Source organism: Hyperoodon ampullatus (genome assembly GCF_949752795.1).
Source record: "Hyperoodon ampullatus genome assembly, chromosome: 9".
NCBI classification, from domain to species: domain Eukaryota; kingdom Metazoa; phylum Chordata; class Mammalia; order Artiodactyla; family Ziphiidae; genus Hyperoodon; species Hyperoodon ampullatus.
In genome coordinates this window covers 63,231,648-63,250,619 of record NC_136922.1, presented here as the reverse complement: position 1 = coordinate 63,250,619, position 18,972 = coordinate 63,231,648, and the positions used below count along the sequence as shown (strand labels likewise).

General features: G+C 54.4%; 1 protein-coding gene and 1 pseudogene across 2 annotated transcripts in view; both read right to left on the bottom strand.

Moving 5' to 3' along the window:
- Positions 1-11,119: 11,119 nt before the first annotated feature.
- Positions 11,120-18,972, bottom strand: part of MINDY4 (MINDY lysine 48 deubiquitinase 4) — a 153,327-nt gene continuing 145,474 nt past the window's right edge. The window contains exon 18 of the mRNA XM_079711487.1: positions 11,120-11,538. Coding sequence (XP_079567613.1) covers positions 11,490-11,538 — 49 coding nt within the window. The 3' untranslated portion in view covers positions 11,120-11,489. The remainder of the gene's footprint in view (positions 11,539-18,972) is intronic.
- LOC307057931 (oxysterol-binding protein-related protein 9-like) lies at positions 13,043-14,645 on the bottom strand (annotated as a pseudogene). The gene has a single exon. The product of its transcript is annotated as an oxysterol-binding protein-related protein 9-like (transcript).

The window sequence follows — 18,972 nt, the reverse complement described above, 5'->3', positions numbered from 1 at the left end:
GGGAGGAAGTAGGCATTCTCCCCATCCACCGGAGACCCCTCCCTCTGTGGTCCAGTCTGGGGATTCTATTCATGTGAAGCCAACATTCCTGGAGCCCACAGGGCCAGCAAGATCATCTCACACAGGCAGATCGCTGTCTTGCCTAATGAGAAAATGATGACATGGCCCCCTGCCCTTGGCCCCTGTGCCCAGCCAGGCCCTAACTCCCCAGCCCCCCAGCACCAGCAGCCTCATCCCAGCACACAGGCCTCCTGCTTTGTGCTATTGTTTTACAGGTATGCCTGTCAGTCCTAGGAAGTCATCTCACAGGGTGCCCGCGCGGTCCGCTCCAGGGCCCTCCCATCACGAGGACTGGGCACCTCCGAACTCCTGAGGATTAGACCATTAGCATAGGAGGGCCTTCGGGTCATGAACACCTTATTGCACAAAGGCAAACTGAGGCCAAGGGCTGAAGGGGCTTTCCCAATGTCATACACGGTGAACTAGTCTCAGCCTAGCCCTTGGCCCTGCTGTCAGAGCGGCAGCCAGACGGGCACACAGTGGACTGGCAGGGACTCACGGCTTGAGCAAGGCGGGACTCATTCCCCCGCCACCCCGTCTCCGGGCTGACGTCACTGGGACCTCTGAAGAGCCAGGGCCAGAGGGGTTTTGGGCTGCAGTGCCTTAAACTCAGGAACCCAGTCACCTCACGTCGATCCTTCCTCTGTCCAAGTCAGGCCCAGGCCTGAAAGAGGCTAAATATAGCTCAGGCTGCCTGAAATTGCATATCATCAGACCCAGAAAGCGCCTTAGTATCATCCCTGCCAGAGTGCTATGGTCCCCTCTGTGGCTACTGTTCCCCCTGGGAACCGCTTATCGGCTCATTGTGGAGTCGCTCTTATGGTTAGAGAGTGGCTCCTTACATGTCACCTCCCAGCAATGCTTCCACCTTTCCCCGTGCTGCCCTTTGGGGCCACAGACCAAGTGTGCCCCCCAACACCGACCAGTGACAGCTTTTTGGAGAAGTGGGGACATAAGGCCTATTTTTCAGGGGCTGTCACTTCTCAGAGGGGCCATCCCGAGGTCTCTGTTGCCCTCTGTGCTCCTGCTTCATCCTGGTCGTAGTGGGGGCCCAAACCCAGCAAGATCACATCAGGACAATTCCATTACCCCTTGGTCCATGAGGGAGCAGACAGTTATGGAAGGTCCCCTGTCCCCCGGGGCACAGGCCCTCCACCTGCCTCATCCTCTAGATGACAACCCAAGAGGGCCCCCATCCCATACCCCTCAGTGACCTGACCCTGCCAGAGAGCACCACTGAAAACCAAAGTCACAGCCAGGGCTGGTATGTCAGGCTTGGGCAGGGCTGCAACGAAGATAAATTTCTTTGGTAGAGAAATCAGGGTAGGAAAGGGGAGAATCATTACTGGTCTTATTTCACATACCTTTCATATCTGTTCCCAGAGCATCCGAGGATTCCATCAGTGCTTCTCAGACTTTAATGTGAACATGAACCCCCTGGGGATCTTGTTAAAAGGCAGATTCTGATTCAGTAGGTCTGGGTGGGGCCCAAGATTCTGCATTTCTAACAAGCTCCCACATGATGCCAATGCTGCTGGTCCCAAGACCACTGGTCTCAGGTCTCTGAACAGCAAGGGGCTGAATTACCAAAATAAACAAGCAAACAAAATAAACTCCTGATCACAATCTAGTTAAAATAAAAATACGAAAAGGAAGGAAACTTCTCATGATATGGGCGAGAGATTGCAATTGAATATCACTTTCCGTCTGAGCTTCCTGGAAGCCATGGCAAGAAAAGAAAGAAGTGTTTACCAACTCTTACTCTATGACAGCAGAGACAGCTGTCTGTCATCAGGAGAAAGTCCTTCCCCTGATTCTGGCTGCCCAGGGAACTGATCGAGCAGATCTTACCATGAGATTTGAGAAACAGGCTGTGTTTTAGGGGCACAGTGGGCCTTTCTGTGAGAAGGACTGAGCCTGAGCACCTCCATGGGGTGCATCCCTGATGGACGTTCACAGTTTAGATAACACAGTGCCCCCTGTGCCAAGCCTGGGTCAGTGCCATGGTCAATGCCCATAGGAGGCCATTCTTCCACCACCTAGTGGCTCAGACACTAGCTGGCTCAAGGGCCCCTGACAACAGAGGGAAACCTGGGGTTCTGATGCTTCACCATGCAGCCCTGAGTGTTCAGGGGAGGGCAGCTAAGGCCCAGGCCTGAGCCTCAGGAAGGGGTGAGGTGGATATGTGGGCAGCGGAAGAGCCCCACCTCTTCCCAATAATCAGGAGAGGCTTCCTGGAGGAGGGGACATGGCAGACAAATTTGTTTATGTAAAGGAAGAGAAATGGTCTGGGGAGAGGAAAGTCCAAGCAGAAGGGGAGATGGGATGGGGTGGGCTTCCAGCCACGGCAGAGGTGGAGAGGTTCCCCACTGCCCCTCTCCACCGCTGGCTCAGACCCTCAGAGAGGGGCTGGTGGAGGTAGGATGGCGTAGCCCCCCCACCTTATGCCCGGGACATTCTGCATGAGTCTATCTTCTCCTCATAGCCTGAATCTCTGCTTCCTGTCCGGGTTGGTGCAGAGGGAGAGGCGTGGGCCCTGCCTGCTCAGGGAGCACCCATGCTGCAGATGGAGAGGCTCTGCCCTCAGAGAGTTCCAGACCAGTGCAGGCGGGAGCTGGGGCTGAGCGAGGAGCTCGGACAGTTAGGCCTCTGAACATGACTGTGGGTACAGCCACAGACAGGACCCAGGGGGAGAGAGGCTTGGTCAGCCTTGTTCCAGGAGGACTCGGGAAGTCACTGCCCCTCCCGAGGCCCTTCACCTGTAAACGGGGATGTTCCTATGAAAGGCCAACCCAAGTTGTCATCTCGGCCTGAAGGGGGGTCAGGTAGAGCACAGTGGGGTCACCTGGGGACGGGGTCCCCAGTGTTCCTCACTTGCTCTTCCCAGGGTGGCACAGGACACACCCTCTCTTCCCAGCCTCCTTTGTGATGAAAGGGACGTGTAGGACCCTGATGACTTCCCAGAAAAGGAAATGGAAAACCGTTAGATAAATAAAGCCAGAGTGTGTCTGCATTAGCAGGGAAGAAAGACAAAAGTGCTTGGCGTTTTCTGTGATTGCCAAAGCCATCAGGGGTTGGGGGGCAAGAGGAAGTGGGGTTTGCCGGAGACGCTGGAGCTGGACGGCTGCTCCCGCCTTGGCCAGCCAGGCTTCCTTCTGGTCTGGGCCAAAACAGGGGCTCTGACCCATCCTTCTCTCCAGTTTGCTCCAGGGGAGAAGTCTGGAGCCTGAATTGAAGGAAAGGCTGGGCTCCCATACAATCGCTTGCCGGTGTAGAAACCAGGACACTTGCAGATGTTTCCAGAGCCCCCACAGTCTCAGGCCTGGGCTGGCGACTGGGGAGGAAGTAAGGGAAGATAGGAGAGGAGGGGTTCCAGGAAGCCCCACCCTCTCTTCCTCCCTGCTTAACCTTCCAGGAGGCAGGAGAGCAAATAGGAAGGCTTGGCACCCGCCAGCAGTCTGCCTGGGGCCCTGGCCGAGTGCCTTGGTGCCCTGAGACTCAGTTTTCTCACCTGGAAGCGGGAGGTTTGAGGGAGATGCCCGTCAGGTGCTGCCCACGGTGCCTGCCGCTGCGGCCCTCGACTCAGGAGCGGTCACTGCTGAGAGTGTGGGCCCAGCTGCCTAGGGCCACATCATCCAGCTGCCTCATTTCACAAACAGGGGACCAAAGCCTAGAGTGGGGAGGGAGGGCTTTACGGGGGCAACCAGAGAGGAAGACATTTCTCCATCTAACTCAGGAGCAGCTATGGGGCCTGGTAAGAGCTGGGGAAAGGAGAAGAGGGACAGCCACTTGGGGGTGGGTTTGGAAAGGTAGTGGGAGAGGGACTGACCTCCAGCGGTCAGTGGACAGGCTAAGGTCCAGTTGGCCTCGCTACATCTCAGCTTCCGCACGGTCACCCTTCTTGATTCTCAGTGAGTCAGACCCACCCCAATTCCTGTGGCCTCCCATCCAGCTCCCAGTAAAAGAGCCAGCATCTCCTGGGCCCAGACTGGGTGCTAGGCCCTGTTCCAAGCATTGTACACTTACTCCTCACACCAACCTGCAGAGGCATGGGGTACGATTATTCCCATTTTACAGGTAGGGAATCTGAGGTTCAGACAAGTTTTAATTTTGTCTGCTTGTTTTGTAACTTAGGTGACGCAACTGAGACGTTGGAGCTAAGATCTAAACCCAAATAGTCAAGCTGTCCAGGCCCCTTTCTCACAGCTCACACCTCATGGTGGGTGCAGCAAGGATCCCCAAAACCTGGAGAGAGAACAGTAGGTGCATAGACTTGGGCCTTCTGACCTACAGGTTCAGGAGAGCCAGGGCCCCGACAGCAGCAGATGTGGAGGAAGCATGAACCTGGGACCAGGGACTGGGAGCTCTCTTTGCCTTCCTGTCTGAGAAATTCCTGGTCCTCAAGAGATGAGCAGTTTCCAGAATGCCCACCAACATCCCAGATGGCCAGAGCTGGGGCTTTCAGACTCTGAGAACACAAATGGGGCCCCGAGGCACCCCCATGGCAGAGGTCCTCCCCAAGGCCACCGAGGGGCTGAGAACCATCCTGCCAGACTGGCTGTCTTCCATGTGCACTTGGAGGTGGCCAGGCCCAAGGGAGCCAGCTGGTCCCAAGGTCACCAACAGCTTTAAAAACAATGGGCAGTGGGTCTAGCCGTGGCTGGGGCCAGAACAAAGGCTCGGGCACTTCCTCGCATTGAGGCCCCCTCCTTCACAGTTTGCCAAGGCAGGAGACTGAGGAAGCCTTCATCAGGAGGTAGGGATGTTTTGCAAAGACTGTTCCCGGGAGAGCTGCAGCCGCCAGTGCCGACGGGGGAGCACACAGAGGGAATGGTTACTCAAGGCCGAGATCTGCCTTCCAGGAAGCAGGGGAGAGAGGGGCCTTGACTCCAGGCCCGTGGGGTCCCACCTTGCTCCCCAGGCTGAATCACTAAAACGCAGGGTATCGCCCACCCACTCCTCCTCTCCGTGGCCCTAGCTCGGAAGTTGGCATCTTTTCTCCGAGCCGCCCTCCACACTGTTGCAGTCTGAGTCTTCTAAAACAGCCCTGCTCTGAAACCCCCCATGGCTCCCCAGGGCTCACAGAGGCAGCTCAAGCTCCTTTGCTTGACATGCAGGATCCAGCCCTAATATGCTCCATCTTCCTGGCACCCCAGACTCCCCAGGCCCCTCCCCTGGCAGCTCTGTCCCCGCCCATCCCGCCTGGAGTGCCTCTGCCCCTCCTGCTTCCCTACCCTCCTTCAGGGTCAGGCTTCAATCCTCCCTCTCCAAGAAGCCTGCCTAACTGCTCCCATCCATACAAGTTCCCTCCTCTGAGCCCTATGCCCCCAGTAAAATCCAGGAAGGATCTGAGCCCAGGAGTTTGGAGAACAGGGTGCCAGGAGATCAATCAATAATGGAACAATCCTTCCTTAGACTAAGGTTCCCACACACAGTGCAGTCTGTTGACACAACTGTCCTCGTGTAATTATTAATAGCACCCGCTCAGTTTCAGCCCCTGTGCTAGGGCAGGGGAGGGCTGAGGCAGAGGGGGCAGGGCCCAGTGTCCCCAGTGCCCTGAGAGTGCCTCCCCTGGGTGCCCCAGCAGGGCACAAGGAGATGGGGAAGGGGAGGTGGGCACTTATCCCCCAGGGCTCCACTCCACAGGGAGGTGGGACTTTGCTGAGCCTCGCAGATGTCAGCAGGCCTTAAAACAGGACTTGCCAGATAAGCACCCAGGATCACCCTTATCAGAGGCCACAGGAAAGGCGCCAGGTTTAATCTCAAAACGACAGCCAACTCAACGGTTTAGAGACCTCAGGCAGCACTTCCCCAGTCAGACACCCAGTGACTGTGGCTTTACGCCCGGAGGTGGGGCGGGGGGTGGAGGGAGGGCCCGATGTAGGCCTGAAGGGGAGAGGGGAATGGACCTTGAGCTTCATCTCCCCACGATGGGACTGGTACCGGTTGGTGGCGGGGACGAGGGAGAGAGGGAAGACCAGGTGGCCCCTGCCACACACACACACACACACACACAGTAAAGGGGGAAACCGGTAGCTGTGTGACCGGCACCCACTCACTGGGAGCTGGGCTTGTGAGAGAGGATCTGATCAAGGGCACTCAGCCAGGTAATCTAGGAGGGCTTCCTAGAGGAGGGCCCTTAGAGACAGACCTTGAGGGATAGGTAGTATTTGACAGACGGACACGGGGAGCTGGAGGGCAGGGACCCAGGTGCAGCAGAGAGCAGCTGTGAATGCCTCGGGCAGTGAGGGGCTCACCAGGGAAGCAGCTGCTATGGTCTGGGGTGGGGAGTGCACGGAGCTGGAGAAGGCAGAGGCGGAGACGGGATTGGAGGAGGTTAGAATCATCCCCCCACCCCACGGCCTCCCCCTCAGATGTATTCCCTTCCATCCAAAGACCACGCTGGTGGTCTGGTCTCCAAGAGACCCCCGTGAAGGAGAAACGTCCTAGGAGGGCTCTTAACTACAGACGGCTATCTGGTCAGTTTCCCCATCTGTAAAGAGAGGGCTTTCAGTGACTTCCTGAGGAACAGGATGTGGGAATGTGGGCCGGACAGTGGGATGAAGCACCACGACACTGAAATGGCCTGGAAGGAGGGGCGGGAAGGCAGACTGAGCGCCCAGCCCGGGGGGTGGGGTGGGGTGGGGAGTACTGCTCCCTGTGTCGTGCAGAGCAGGTCTGCCGGAGCAGCATCCCCAGCAACGTGTGGGCGCTGGCGGGGTATGCCCCAAGCCCAGGACAGCCTGCCTGCCACCCGCCCCCCCACCGCCAGCCCACCCCTCGTCCTGCATTAAGCAATCCCCATTATCGCAAATGCCTGGCATTTTTGCCTGGTAATTCCAGCTCCCACAGCCCCGTGAGGATTAGGGCGTGATTAGGGAGTGAGGAGGACTCTGGTGGGTGGAGAGAAATACCTGCAAAAGGACTTGGCAGCCTCCTCGCCTCCTGCAAGTGTCAGGATCCCGAAAGGAATCAGTGGCCAGTGAGGATGGTCCATGGGGCCTCTGGTAGCAAACGTCATCAGCATGCGTCGCCTCCATCCCCTCCTTGCCTCTCCACTAGTACTGTCCTCCCTGGGAGCATCACAGTAGCCCCTCGATGTGCCCCCTGCCTCTGCTGCACACCCGCTCCCCTGCCAAGGAGAAAGGTCTGAAGGAAAGCTCTGAGCAGTCCTTGTCTCCGGAGAAAACGTCCCACCCTCAGGGCCCACCGTCTAAGTCCTTCACCAACTCTGCCTCCTGTCCTTATCCTCCCACTCTCGGGTCGCCCCCCCCCCCGCAATGAGACAAAAAGACATCCTGGACTTTGATGGTCTCTCGGCCCTCACCGTTCCTTTCAGCTGGAACGAACTTCCATCCAATTCTCCACTTGTCGAAACCCTTCAAGGTCCAGGTTAGACGCTGCACCGAGAAGCCTCTTCTAGCCCACGGTGGAAATATTAAGAGCAAACACTTACCAAGTCCTTGTGATGTGCAGGCCCTATTCCCCGTGCTCACACTCTATGGACTCACCTCATCCTCATTACGGACTTATTGTGGGGGGCGGGGGGGATTTCATTTTGCCGATGAGGAAACTGAGGTCCAGAGAGCTTATGTCAAGTGCTCATGGCTACACAGGCAGGAAGTGGTGAGTCAGGACTAAACTCAGGCCGTCTGGTCCCGATGCATCTTCTTCCCTTGTGTCTATACGGCAGTACCTCTTCATTATGGGGAAGACTTCTGAGTTTCCAAACTGTCACCCCACAAAATCGCAAGCTCCAGGGCAGAGCTTCCAAGACCTGCCCCTCACCGCTCCCGGCCCTCCCAGAAGCCTGGGCCCACTGCTGCCTCCTCTTCCACCAGCAGTGCCTCCGATGGGATAGGCCCCAGCCCCCGCCCGACTTCCCTTCCAGCTCAGACACGGAGACCCTGGGGAGCAGTCAGGTGGAGTCTGGACGCAACCCTACCTTAGGATTTCCCCAAACGCCCCTCTGAGCCCTGTCCCAGCCCTGGCCCCCAGGGAATTCTCACAGCTCTACTGGAAACTCTTCTTCTTACCTGTGCTGCAACCATGTAGAACTTACAGAGAAGGGTGGAAATGGTCCTGCCAAGGTTGGCGCGCCCATCACGCCCTCTAGCCTCGCGAGAAGGCTGGCAGTGGAAGAGACCAGCAGCTGGTGAGAGCTTCCTTGGAGAGAGGCATCCGTGTGCTGCGATCCCCTTCCCCACCGCCTCCTAGTGGAGCATCTCCTCTCCTTAAGCCAAGCGAGGGAGGCTTCAAGAAAACTCCTCGAAAGCCTGCCATGTGTGCCCTGCAGTGTGGGATGGTCCCTGACTCCCACCTGGGGACAAGGACATGTCACTGCTCCCGATGGGTGGCTGGGCAGACAGGCGGCCTGAGGTGGGAAGGTCTGACTTCCAGAATTGGAGAGGCAAAGACGTGTCGGTGCTTTGCTTGTTCAAATGTGGAGCCTGCGGAAGGAAGACTCCCGTCTTTTTAAAAGGGGAAGGAGGGAGGTTGACTCCACCGGAAGCTGGATGGGGGCAGGTGCTGGGAGCCTCCATCAGCACCAGCTTGGGGACGAGTCACCTGACTCAGGAGAGACCCCTATGGGTGGGAGGTCCCCCACAAGAACAGGGGGGGGAGGATCTTTCCAGTGATGAGAGTGGAGTTAGGTGTTGCCGTCAGCAACTTCCGGTCACACTGCCGCAAGAGCAGTGGAATTGGCCTACCCTTTCATCCAGAGACAAAGAAACGAACAATCGAGAGAAAGAGAATCCAAGGGGAAATACAGACGTCCCTCGGTCTCCAAGGGGGATTGGTTCCAGGATGCACCAAGGATACCAAATTCCGAGGATGCTCAAATCCCACAGTTGGGCCCTCAGTGTCCGCCGATGCAGAACCCACGGATACAGGGAGCCACGTGCAATAAGAAAGAATAAAGCTGCTTCCTGCTCACCTCCCACTTAGGTCTGCACGTTCAATAAACCGGCTCCCCTGTGCATGAGGCGGCCAGAGAGAGAGCGCAGTCAAGCCCAGGTTCAGTCTTTGAGAGGCCACTCGACCCAAGGATATGGTTCTTAACCTTCTGGGGGAAAGGACAGGGGTGTTGTTCCAAGATCAAGGCCATGAGGTGGATTATAGACTCTCTCCCCAGAAAATTACACAAATGTACATGTACACAAAGATTTTAATTTAATTTGGGGGTGGGGCGGGCTATGGGCCCTCTGAAGACTACCCTCAGTCTCCTTAGAAAACCACGCAGCCCAGAAGGGGAGCACCATGTGTGAGGAAGCAGCGCCTGCATTTCATTCTGGTAGGTTTGGCAGCGGTACCATGGGCTCATTCTGACTTGTGGACCTGGGAGAGGGCGGTGCTGGGCTTCGCTCATCTTCCTTTCCAGAAAGTCCCAGGCAAGGGACGTCATGCTGCACATGTACCTATGTCTCGGCTTCTAGAAAAGTGCTTTTGTAATTTGTTGGAACTGGTCTTCCCAAGCAACGCTGGGAATATTTTGATTTCTCCAGCTCCGCCCATGGCACCCTGGTCAGGAGGTTAAGTGTTTTATTGAAAAGACACACTTTTCCTTCCCAGGCTGATAAACAAGGCCACTGCAGGGAAACCGACTTCCTCTACCCGGTCGCTCAGCTGGAGAGGCCTGATCCTGGCCAAGGAAAACAAACGCATAAACATTTCAGGGACATATAGGAAGCATTTCTGCTGGACGCCTGCTGTGAATGGCCACTGGAGTTTACATAGCAAACTTCACGGGGGCCGTGCACAGCCTGGACAAAGCACTCCCTGCCAGCTCTTCCCTGCCGCTCCCCAAAGACCCATAGTCTGGCCACTGCTCTTCTTACCCAGCTCACGAGAGCACAAAACAGGCTCTTTAGTTGTCACCACCAAATACCAGCTTTGCCCCCTGCATGCCTGGCCCTTAAAGAGGAGGGAGTCTCCCTTTAGCCAGCACTGCCGGGGAGCACGGCCCCCGAGCTGCTTGTATCCTGAGCCCAAGGGGGCACACGGAGTCTGGGGACTGGCTGCCGTCCAGTGTCTATGATTCTCCCTGGGTCAGGGCACATGGCAGAGGAGTGCGTGCCCCAGTCACCACGTGTAACCACCCACCTCTGCAGGCCCCACTCAGAGTCCCAGCCAAGCACCCAAGGGGCACAGCAGGGTGGGCCCTGGATGTGGCTCCGCCATGATGTGGCTCCGCCATGATGTGGCTCCTGACTCCCGTGTGGACAGACTGGTGATAGAGGTTCCTGGAGGCCGTGCCCTACCACTGGGCGCCCTCGCTCAGTCCATCGTTGGGAGCCACTGCAGAGGGGCCCCCAGCTTCTGTTTTTGACAAAACTCTCTCTCTGGTCTTTCTTCTTCACCAGCCTCCCATTGTGGTTCTATACTTGCTCATATTCCTTTTTGGAATCCATTGGATATAAATTGTTGGAACAAAGGAGGCTTTGAGTACAATTTTCCCTTCACAAGTGATTATGGAGATTTCCCTCTTCCCACCTATCTTACCCTCAGTATGGAATGCAAGGGTCTCCACAGGCTCTGCCCACCGGAGCAGTTCAGCCAGTTCTCTCTGCACACGCCCCACTGCAGCCACACGGGGGACCACACTCAGTCCCTCTTCTCATCCTGACCTCGTTGTCCTCCCTGGCCAAGAGGTCCCTCCCTGAAAGGTTCTTTTCCCCATATCTGCTTGGCCAGTTGTAGCCTACCCTCCAGGTCCACATGACCGTCCTCATGGGGCCTCGCAGAGATCCAGGTCGGCCCCGAGATGGGCTCTCAGGGAGCCTGAGTTTCTCCTGGTCGGCACAGCTTTTGGAGCCTGGTGCCTTAGACCTGGGGCTGATCCACAGAAGCCAAGTCAAACCAGAGGCCCCGCCAGGGACATCAGTGGGCCAGAGGGCATGGTTCGCCTGCAGAGACCCTCGTTAGGTGAGGACTTCGCCCACAGGTCTCCGGGGCTCTGGGGCCCCTCCACCCATCACCATCCCCGCCCCAGCCATGAGCCGGTCAGACCTCATGCTTCCTTTGCGGCAACAGAACAAATAAGGTTCGGCCCTCAGCATGGGTTTGACTCCTGTTTTATAGAAAGCCAACCATCAGAAATAACGAGTGCCCAGGGTCCCGGGCCGACCATATCAGAGGCTTGGCAAGGGGCCGGCCCCGCAGGGAGCGAGGGAGGGATGCATAGAAAAGGCAGCAGAGGCCCCACCAGCCTCCTTCCAGGCCTTGGCAGTCACCGCTCAGCTGGGAGGGGCTGCACAGAAGCACTCTGGGTCCATAGCACAGTCCTGGGCAGGCCCTTCATGGAAGAGGCAGGGAGGTTCTGGACGCTTCTGCAGCAGTGCTGGCCCAGACTTGTCCCTGAGGCCCAGGGCTCAGTCGTCACCCCCAGTGATGTGTGCTGAAGCCATGGGGCTCACCCACATGGAGGGTCACAGGATGGGGTCTGAGCCGTTCCAGTTCACCGATGCCCCCTTCCACCTAAGAGCAGAGGAACAGAGAAAGAGTTAGAGCTGCAGGGGCCCACACAGGAGCTAGCTCTTGTCCTCACTCATCGGAACTGCTCTCTCCGGGCCTTCGAGGATTTCAGGTTCCAACATGCCCACCTCACCCCTCCACACTCACAGACAAGCCTACACACCAGGCCCCTACAAAACAAACGCACCTAAACCCCTCAAATGAGGTGCACGATCTACACGCATCTGAATCCAGCCACTTTCCAGGGGTGCCTGATGGTGGCACTTTAAAGGCACATGGGAAGACCTAGATATGGAGACATCCTGGAGGGTTCAAGGCACGGAAGGAGGTCCAGTTGCCAGAGCCCAGAAAGGTAGGCATAGGGCATAGGGAGCCAGCGGGAGTGGCACCACACGGGACCCGGGAGGCCTTGCAAGGATTCTGGGCTTTGCTCTAAGAACTGCTAGTGAAGGGCTGTGAGTGGTTCAGTAAAGCACTGATTTGCCTTTTTAAAAACTTACTTTATGAAGCCTTAAGAAGCACTGAGTATAATTAAACAGGAGTCCAGGCTTAGACACAATTTAATAATAGTTCAATTCCAAAATTAAAGTTATTACAGGTGAGACCAGCACTTGATTTTAATACATGGAACTAGTTTTCTAAAACAACTCAGAGGAATCATTTATAGCCGATGGAATATTTCTGAAGAATCTGTCATTAGGCGTATTATACATAGACGTACATCCTAAGATTATACAAACTAGGAAACAGCTGTTGCACGCCTCAACAGCAGTACTGGAGCACAGACTCTGAGACTGGGGTTTAGAAACGCTTCCCAGGGTGTGGGGTTTGGGGAGGGAGCAGACATTTTCAAAACCTGAAGTTTTTCTTCAGGACTGAAGTCATAATTGTAACTGCCACAGGGGAGGAAAACAGGGGATGCTTTTACTTTACTTGTACATCTGCGTTGCAAAGTCCAGTACAGGCAGACCTCATTTTATTGGGCTTCGCTTTATCGCTCTTCACAGATACTGTGTTGGTTTTTTTTTTTTTACAAACTGAAGGTTTACGGCAACCCTGTGTCAAGCAAGTCTATCGGTGCCATTTTTCCAACAGCATTTGTTTTGTCTCTGTGTCACATCTGAGTAATTCTTGAAGCAGTTCAAACTTTTCCATTATTATTAAATTTGTTATGGTGATCAGTGATCTTTGATGTTATTATCACAGACAGATTACAACTCACTGAAGGGTCAGATGACAGCATTTTTAGCAATAAAGTGTTTTCTAATTAAGATGTGTACATTGCTTTTTAGACATAATGCTATTGCATGCTTGACAGACTACAGGATAGTGTAAACATAACTCTCATATGCATTGGGAAAACAAAAATTTGTATGACTCGCTTTACTGCACTGGTCTGGAACGAACCCACAATATCTCTGAGGTCTGCCTGTATCCCTGAGATTGGACCTGCTGCAAGAAGGGAGTGAACAGGTTCTCCCAAAGTAAGGCTGTTGCATTTCCCAATCTAATGCTTAGAAGCATCACAGAGTTTCAGTAGTGGTTCGCCATAAAGCCAACGTTCTCCATCATCATGAACAACCTAGACCTCCACTGAATTTCTCTCTATTCCTTCCTCAGGCTTCTGCTCTTTGTCTTTCTTCTCGCTTGTGCCTTGCTTCAATGGCCACCTCAACGTCTCTGATTTTTAGGTCGAGAGAGACAGCCTTGCAGAGGCAGTGGGATTCATACTCTGTTTTTCCAACCTACTTTCCTCCTGATTACCAGCAACTTCTTGGTCTCTGTAAAGACTGTAAGACCCCCTGTTGAGAATTTTGCATATTTTACACCATTCCATTTCCCTTCAAGTGAGCAAAAAGATCTGTCATTTGGAGAAGAAAAAATCTTAGTGGTAATTCTGTGCAGGAGTAGCATGGGAGACAATATTTGCATATAGCTCGTTTTGGAACAATTGATATGTGCGTTCTCTTCCTAGCTCCACCCACGGCGCTGTAAGGACAAGCCTTCCATAACCACTGGGGAATGTGAGAATGTAACAGTTGTCATAGTCTAGACACAAGGCACAGCCCTGCCCTATGTTGTGCACGCCAATCAACATCCCAAGAAATTTTCATCTGGTCCATATATGAATGCCGGATTGCATCTTCTCGTTAAAACACTCAGCAAAAAAGGCTGAGATGGGTGGATGATGGAAAAGTTGCTCAGCCACGAATGTTATACTGTTTCAAGAAACGAGTCCCTCTAAAACTAGCTCTCTGTTCTCTTCAGTGTCATTTGGCAGTGCCTCATGAGGCTGCAAGGTCTCACCCAAAATGCAGTTGTGTGGCTTTTTGGCAACTGATCCTTTGCTTCCTGCACGAAAAGTCTGAGAGCTACCATATGACCACCTGAACCATTTGGTCCCTGGGATCCTTCTGCTCACAGATACTCAGAGGCAGGTCTGGATGTGCAAAAAGTTTGCATATATTTCTAGAAGGGGGCTTCTCTCAAGAGTAATTTTTGGAAGAACTACCTTAGTAAGATCCATTCCAAGCCTAACCTGTGATAAGAAATGTGTGATAACCTCTCGTGTTCATCCATGGACCCTGCCTCTGCTTTATCATCAGTCATATCATGTGCATCGACATGCTCAGCATCACTTGTTCCATTGGATGTGGAAGAATTAAGTGATTCTTTGGAAGCTGGGTGCTTTAGACTGCTTCCTGTGTGTCAGCACTGAGGCAGATCTAGAGGAATCTATTAGACGTTTTGGGGTTGAGCCACTTTGATGGAATCCATCAGCATCATAGCATTCATCACTGCTCGAAGGAGAGATACTGGGATGGTAGGTATCTGGAGACAACTTGGCAACCCCGGGAGAATTCAGGCTGCTCCTTGGTGGTGAGTGCCCACTGCCTGCACTTTTGGTGCTGGACCCTGATGATGTCTCAGGGTAGCCAATATAGGTTCAGCTGGTAGGGAAGACACATGCAGCTCTGACTTGCACAACTGAGCAGGTTCGGGAGGTAAGGCAAGCTGGGAAGGCACTGAGATAACCACAGGTTCCAAGGGAGTAGGTGGACCTACAGCATCTACTGGGTTAACAGCACTTTAGCAACCTGTAGCAACATAAGACAAAGCCTTAGTGATTCTACCCTGCAACCTGAGGTTTTCAGTTTTCTTGCTCTGTTCATCATTGTTGCAGTTTTGAAACACATCATTAAAAAGCTTTTACAGTAAATCCCCTACATATGAACCTTCAAGTTGCGAACTTTCAAAGATGCAAACGTGAGTTCCATCCACTTCAGGCGTGAGTGAAACTGCAGCTTGCCCTCCGTCTCCTATTGCTGACGATCCTTCAGCTCTACCATCTCCCACCTCCTCTCCCTCCTCCAGTCAGTAACTCGTCTTGCCTGTTCACTCGATGCCAGCCCCGTGTGCCAGCTGCTGTACTGCACTACTGTACTTTTCAAGGTATTTTACTGTAAGCTTAAAAATGTTTTCTTTATTTTTGTATTTGTTTTTTATGTATTATTTGTATGAAAAGTATTATAAACCTATTACAGTACAGTACTATATAGTCGACTGTGTTAGTTGGGCACCTAGGCTAACTTCGCTGGACTTAACGAATGCGCTCTTGGAATGGAACTCGTTCGTATGTAGGGGACTTACTGTCCTGTTAAGACTTGTAGAGGAGTATCAGCCTCTGTAAGTTTCCTATCAAAATCTTAGACACTAGGGACACATCATGAATCCAGACATCCAGGGGTGGCAGGTGGAAGGAAGAGAGGGGAGTAACATTCCCACCCACAGCCTGGCTCCAGACAGGCACCAGGGATGCAGGTTTGCAAAGGCCAAACTACTGCCCAGACCAGTTTGGATTCCTGCCTCCAGTCATGGAGAGAAGAAGGGGGAAGAGTCAGAAATAGACTAGACTTCCTGTATCCCTATAAGATCCACCCTCAGCCTGGCCCCCAAGGCCCTTCCCTTATCGCCCTCCTCTGCCCATACTGACAGGCAGACAGAAGTTCCTCCTGTGAGCTCCCAATGTGACAAAATAGGGTTTTGCCTCAGTGCAGGGGTGAGTCATATTCATCTGCTGCTAGAGCCCAGGTCACACCAACAGTCACCGAGTCCTAATGTCAGGCTGGGAGGTTTATGCTGCCTGTGAGGCTTTTCACAGAGGTAACTAACCTACCCAATCCTGGACTACAGGTGCTGAGGCAGGGAGAGTATTAGAAACACAGAAAGAAGCAGTTCACAACCACAAGAGGAAATCAAAGCAGAGACGTTTTGAAAGGGCTGCAATGCTGGGATACTGTGCTTATTTAGGGGATGAATGGTTCCCCCTTAGGAACAGTTCTGAAAGTCTATGGATCAGTTACAAGGATGAAAAAGAAGAACTCTGCATATGCAATTAGGGGCTGAGAGAGAAAGGGGAGGGATGGAATGGACCGCTTTCTGAGTGCAGAGGCGCCGTCAAGGCTCACTCATCTATGCTGATGTAGAGGAGGCTGAGCGTGTGAGAGTTTAGAGCAGCGTTCCTCAACCTGGGCACAGCAGACATTCTGGTCTGGATAATTCTGTTGTGGGGGGGGGAGGAGGGCTGTCTTGTGCATTGTAGGACATCTGGCACCCTCCCGCAAACGAGTGACAACCAAAAATGTCCCCAGACTTTGCCAAATATCCCCCGGGGTGCAAAACTGCCCCAAGTTGAGGACCACTGGCTTCGGGGTTGAGCTCAGTGAAGATGCCGTGGTCCCCAGAGCTGAGGTCAGCTCAGCGTCATGGGCAGGCCCATCTCTTGCCCACGACTGAATCCCTTTCTTCCCCAGCAGCCATCACTGCATCAGAGCAGCAGTTACCTGACTTCACAGATTTTGAACATGATGTTTTGCTGTATCAGCAAGGAGAAGAGGGCAGGCCTGGTTTTAAAGCCACCAGAGCTGACCAGTAGAAATACACCCAAGCTCTTCTCTTACTCACTTTGGATTTCCAAACAAGTACCGTGTGTGCAAGTGTCCTGTCCTACGCGTCAGCTGCTGGCAGTCAGGGCAACTACAGAATGAGCCCCAAGGCTGTCTCTCACCTGCGAACCTGGCCGGTGCTGCGCCCTCCACCTGGAAGGACCATCCTCCCTCTCCACTCCTCCTCCTTCAGGGTCAGATCCAGGATCCCTCCCTCCGGAAGTATCCTCCCTCAGCACTGCTGTCAGGCTCTCCCCGGCCATGCTGTCATGGGGTCTCCCTCTCCTGCTAGACTGTGAGTCCCTAGAGGGCAGAGCTGGTCTCACTTGCCTCCATCCCCTCAATGACCTCTAGCTCTGTGCTGGGCCCCCAGGGATGCTGCCGAGTGAACACACCCCCTGTACACGCCCTTCCCCTCCTCAAGCCCAGGCACCAGAGGGAAAACCTGAGTCTTCATCACACTTCACTCTCCCTCCCCTTTGACCCCGGTGGTCACCGAGCCCTGTCCATCGCCCACCTCCGCTCTCTCGTCCCTTCCCCTCTGCCTCCTCCCATTCTTCCTCCTCCCCCCACTTGCCTGTGAGCCCCCTGAGGTCTCCAAAGGAGAGGGAATGCTTCTACATCTCCTCTCGACCTCATAACAGCTCAGGGAAGGCATCGTTTTACCCAATCGACAGATGGGGAAACTGAGGTCCAGACAGAGCCAGCCCTTCCAGAGGTCGTGCCACGTGACGGCAGCATAGCCACGACGCAGTTGGGGTCTCCAGACTCCTGCTGGCTGCTCCGCTCCGCATAGTGGCGTTGCACGTGCCATGAACAAGGAGACCAGGGGTGCCTGTGCGCGTGGGCTGCAGGCAGGGGACTCACAAGAGGGGGCTGGGCAGTGGGAGCACCCAGGAGCCCTCCCTCAATGGGGGAGAGGCACTGTGAAGAGGGCATCTAAGCAAGAAGGGTGTCAGCAGAGGCGTGAAGGCTGGAGCAGACGCCTCGGGCGAGCGGGTGCGCAGGTGAGGGAGGCAGGCGCTCGGCTCCAGCCCCTCAAAGGCACCGTTCCCAGCTGAAATGACATTTTCCATTTTTTGTCTGAGCCTCCAAACAGAAACATCTGTCGCCCAGGCCCAGGCCCCGGTTATGAGTTCTTTCCTCTTTTCTCTGGCCTGGTGACAACCCTTTCATTTACTCCCATTCTAGCGAGGCTGGAAGCTTGAGAGAGGTCACTGTGTGTGTCTTCTTTGGAAACGACCATAAATGAGTCTTTTTTTTTTTTTTGCTGAGATGGTTAGAGAACAGAGGAGGGAGGAGGCTGGGGGACAGACACAAGCGAAGGTAACAGGAGCTTCTCTGAGGTCTAGGTGTGCGTCACACCAGAGAGTGGAGACAGCACGGGGCCCGGGGATGGTTCAAGTTAGGATGTTCTTCTCCAAAGGCAAAACTGGCAGTCTGGTCTTGTGCAATGTCACCGTGGCAACAAAGCCAGGTGGCGGGAAGTCACACTGCCTGCTCAGTGACCTTCCACTGGGCTGGGATAGCACCGGCCTAAGCTCCAGGCCCTGAACTGCTCTTGACTCGAGGTGTGGCCTGGCGTCAGACCTCCACTCCGGCGACCCCATCTGTAGAAGGAAGGGCCATATCGGGCGGTGTCCAAGGGCCTTTCTGTGGATCCCAAGCAGGTGGCCAGGTGGCCAGGGATGTGGGTGGCATGCTCCGTGTGGGTTAGCGTGAATGTCAGAGGTTCTTATGGGGCAACAGAGGTGGTTTTGAGGGCAGGTGGCGCATCTCTCCCTGGATTAGAACAGAGTTGATTCTGAACTTGACCTCTATTTGACTGTGAACTCTGAGAGCAAGAAGCGCGTCTTATCCAGCTGTTTCTTCCATGGAGTCCAGTCCAGGGGTTCCATGAGGTTGAAGTGATGAGAGGGAAACCCCGCCAGCCCGCAGGTTGGCCTACCCTGCCATGAGCGCTCGGCTGCCTTTCAGCGGGTGCTTGGACTCTGACTGGCCTTGGAAATGACCTGAGCTCGGGCCATATGCCCTTCCTGTCAAGGCAGCAGGACTTATCCCCTAAGAGGCAGGGCCCCAGCTTTAGCGGGTCTCACTGACCTTGAAGGCTACTTTCCCAAGTTTCTCCCTTTGAGCTGTTTGAGAATCTGGGATGAAAACAATACGCAAAGCCTTTGTAATCCAACCCCTCGGAACAGGATTCCAGGAGGCTGGGCCTGTTGTTTCCCATTACAGTGGGGTATGTTATCTGATGGGTACAGAGGGGGAAAAACCCTGCGTTCCCGCTATTCACTCACCCATTCAGCTTTCCGGGAATGATGCTGGGAAAAGTCTCACCGTGTTAACTGCCCAGATGGACCGAGCCATCAGACTTGGGGTGGGGGGGCGGGGGGCAGGGGGCAGCCAGCGGAGCCAGGAAGAAAGTACCCCTGGTCTGGTATGTTACAGCAGACCAGATGCTGGAGGGTCAGCACCTCACCTGACATCTGAC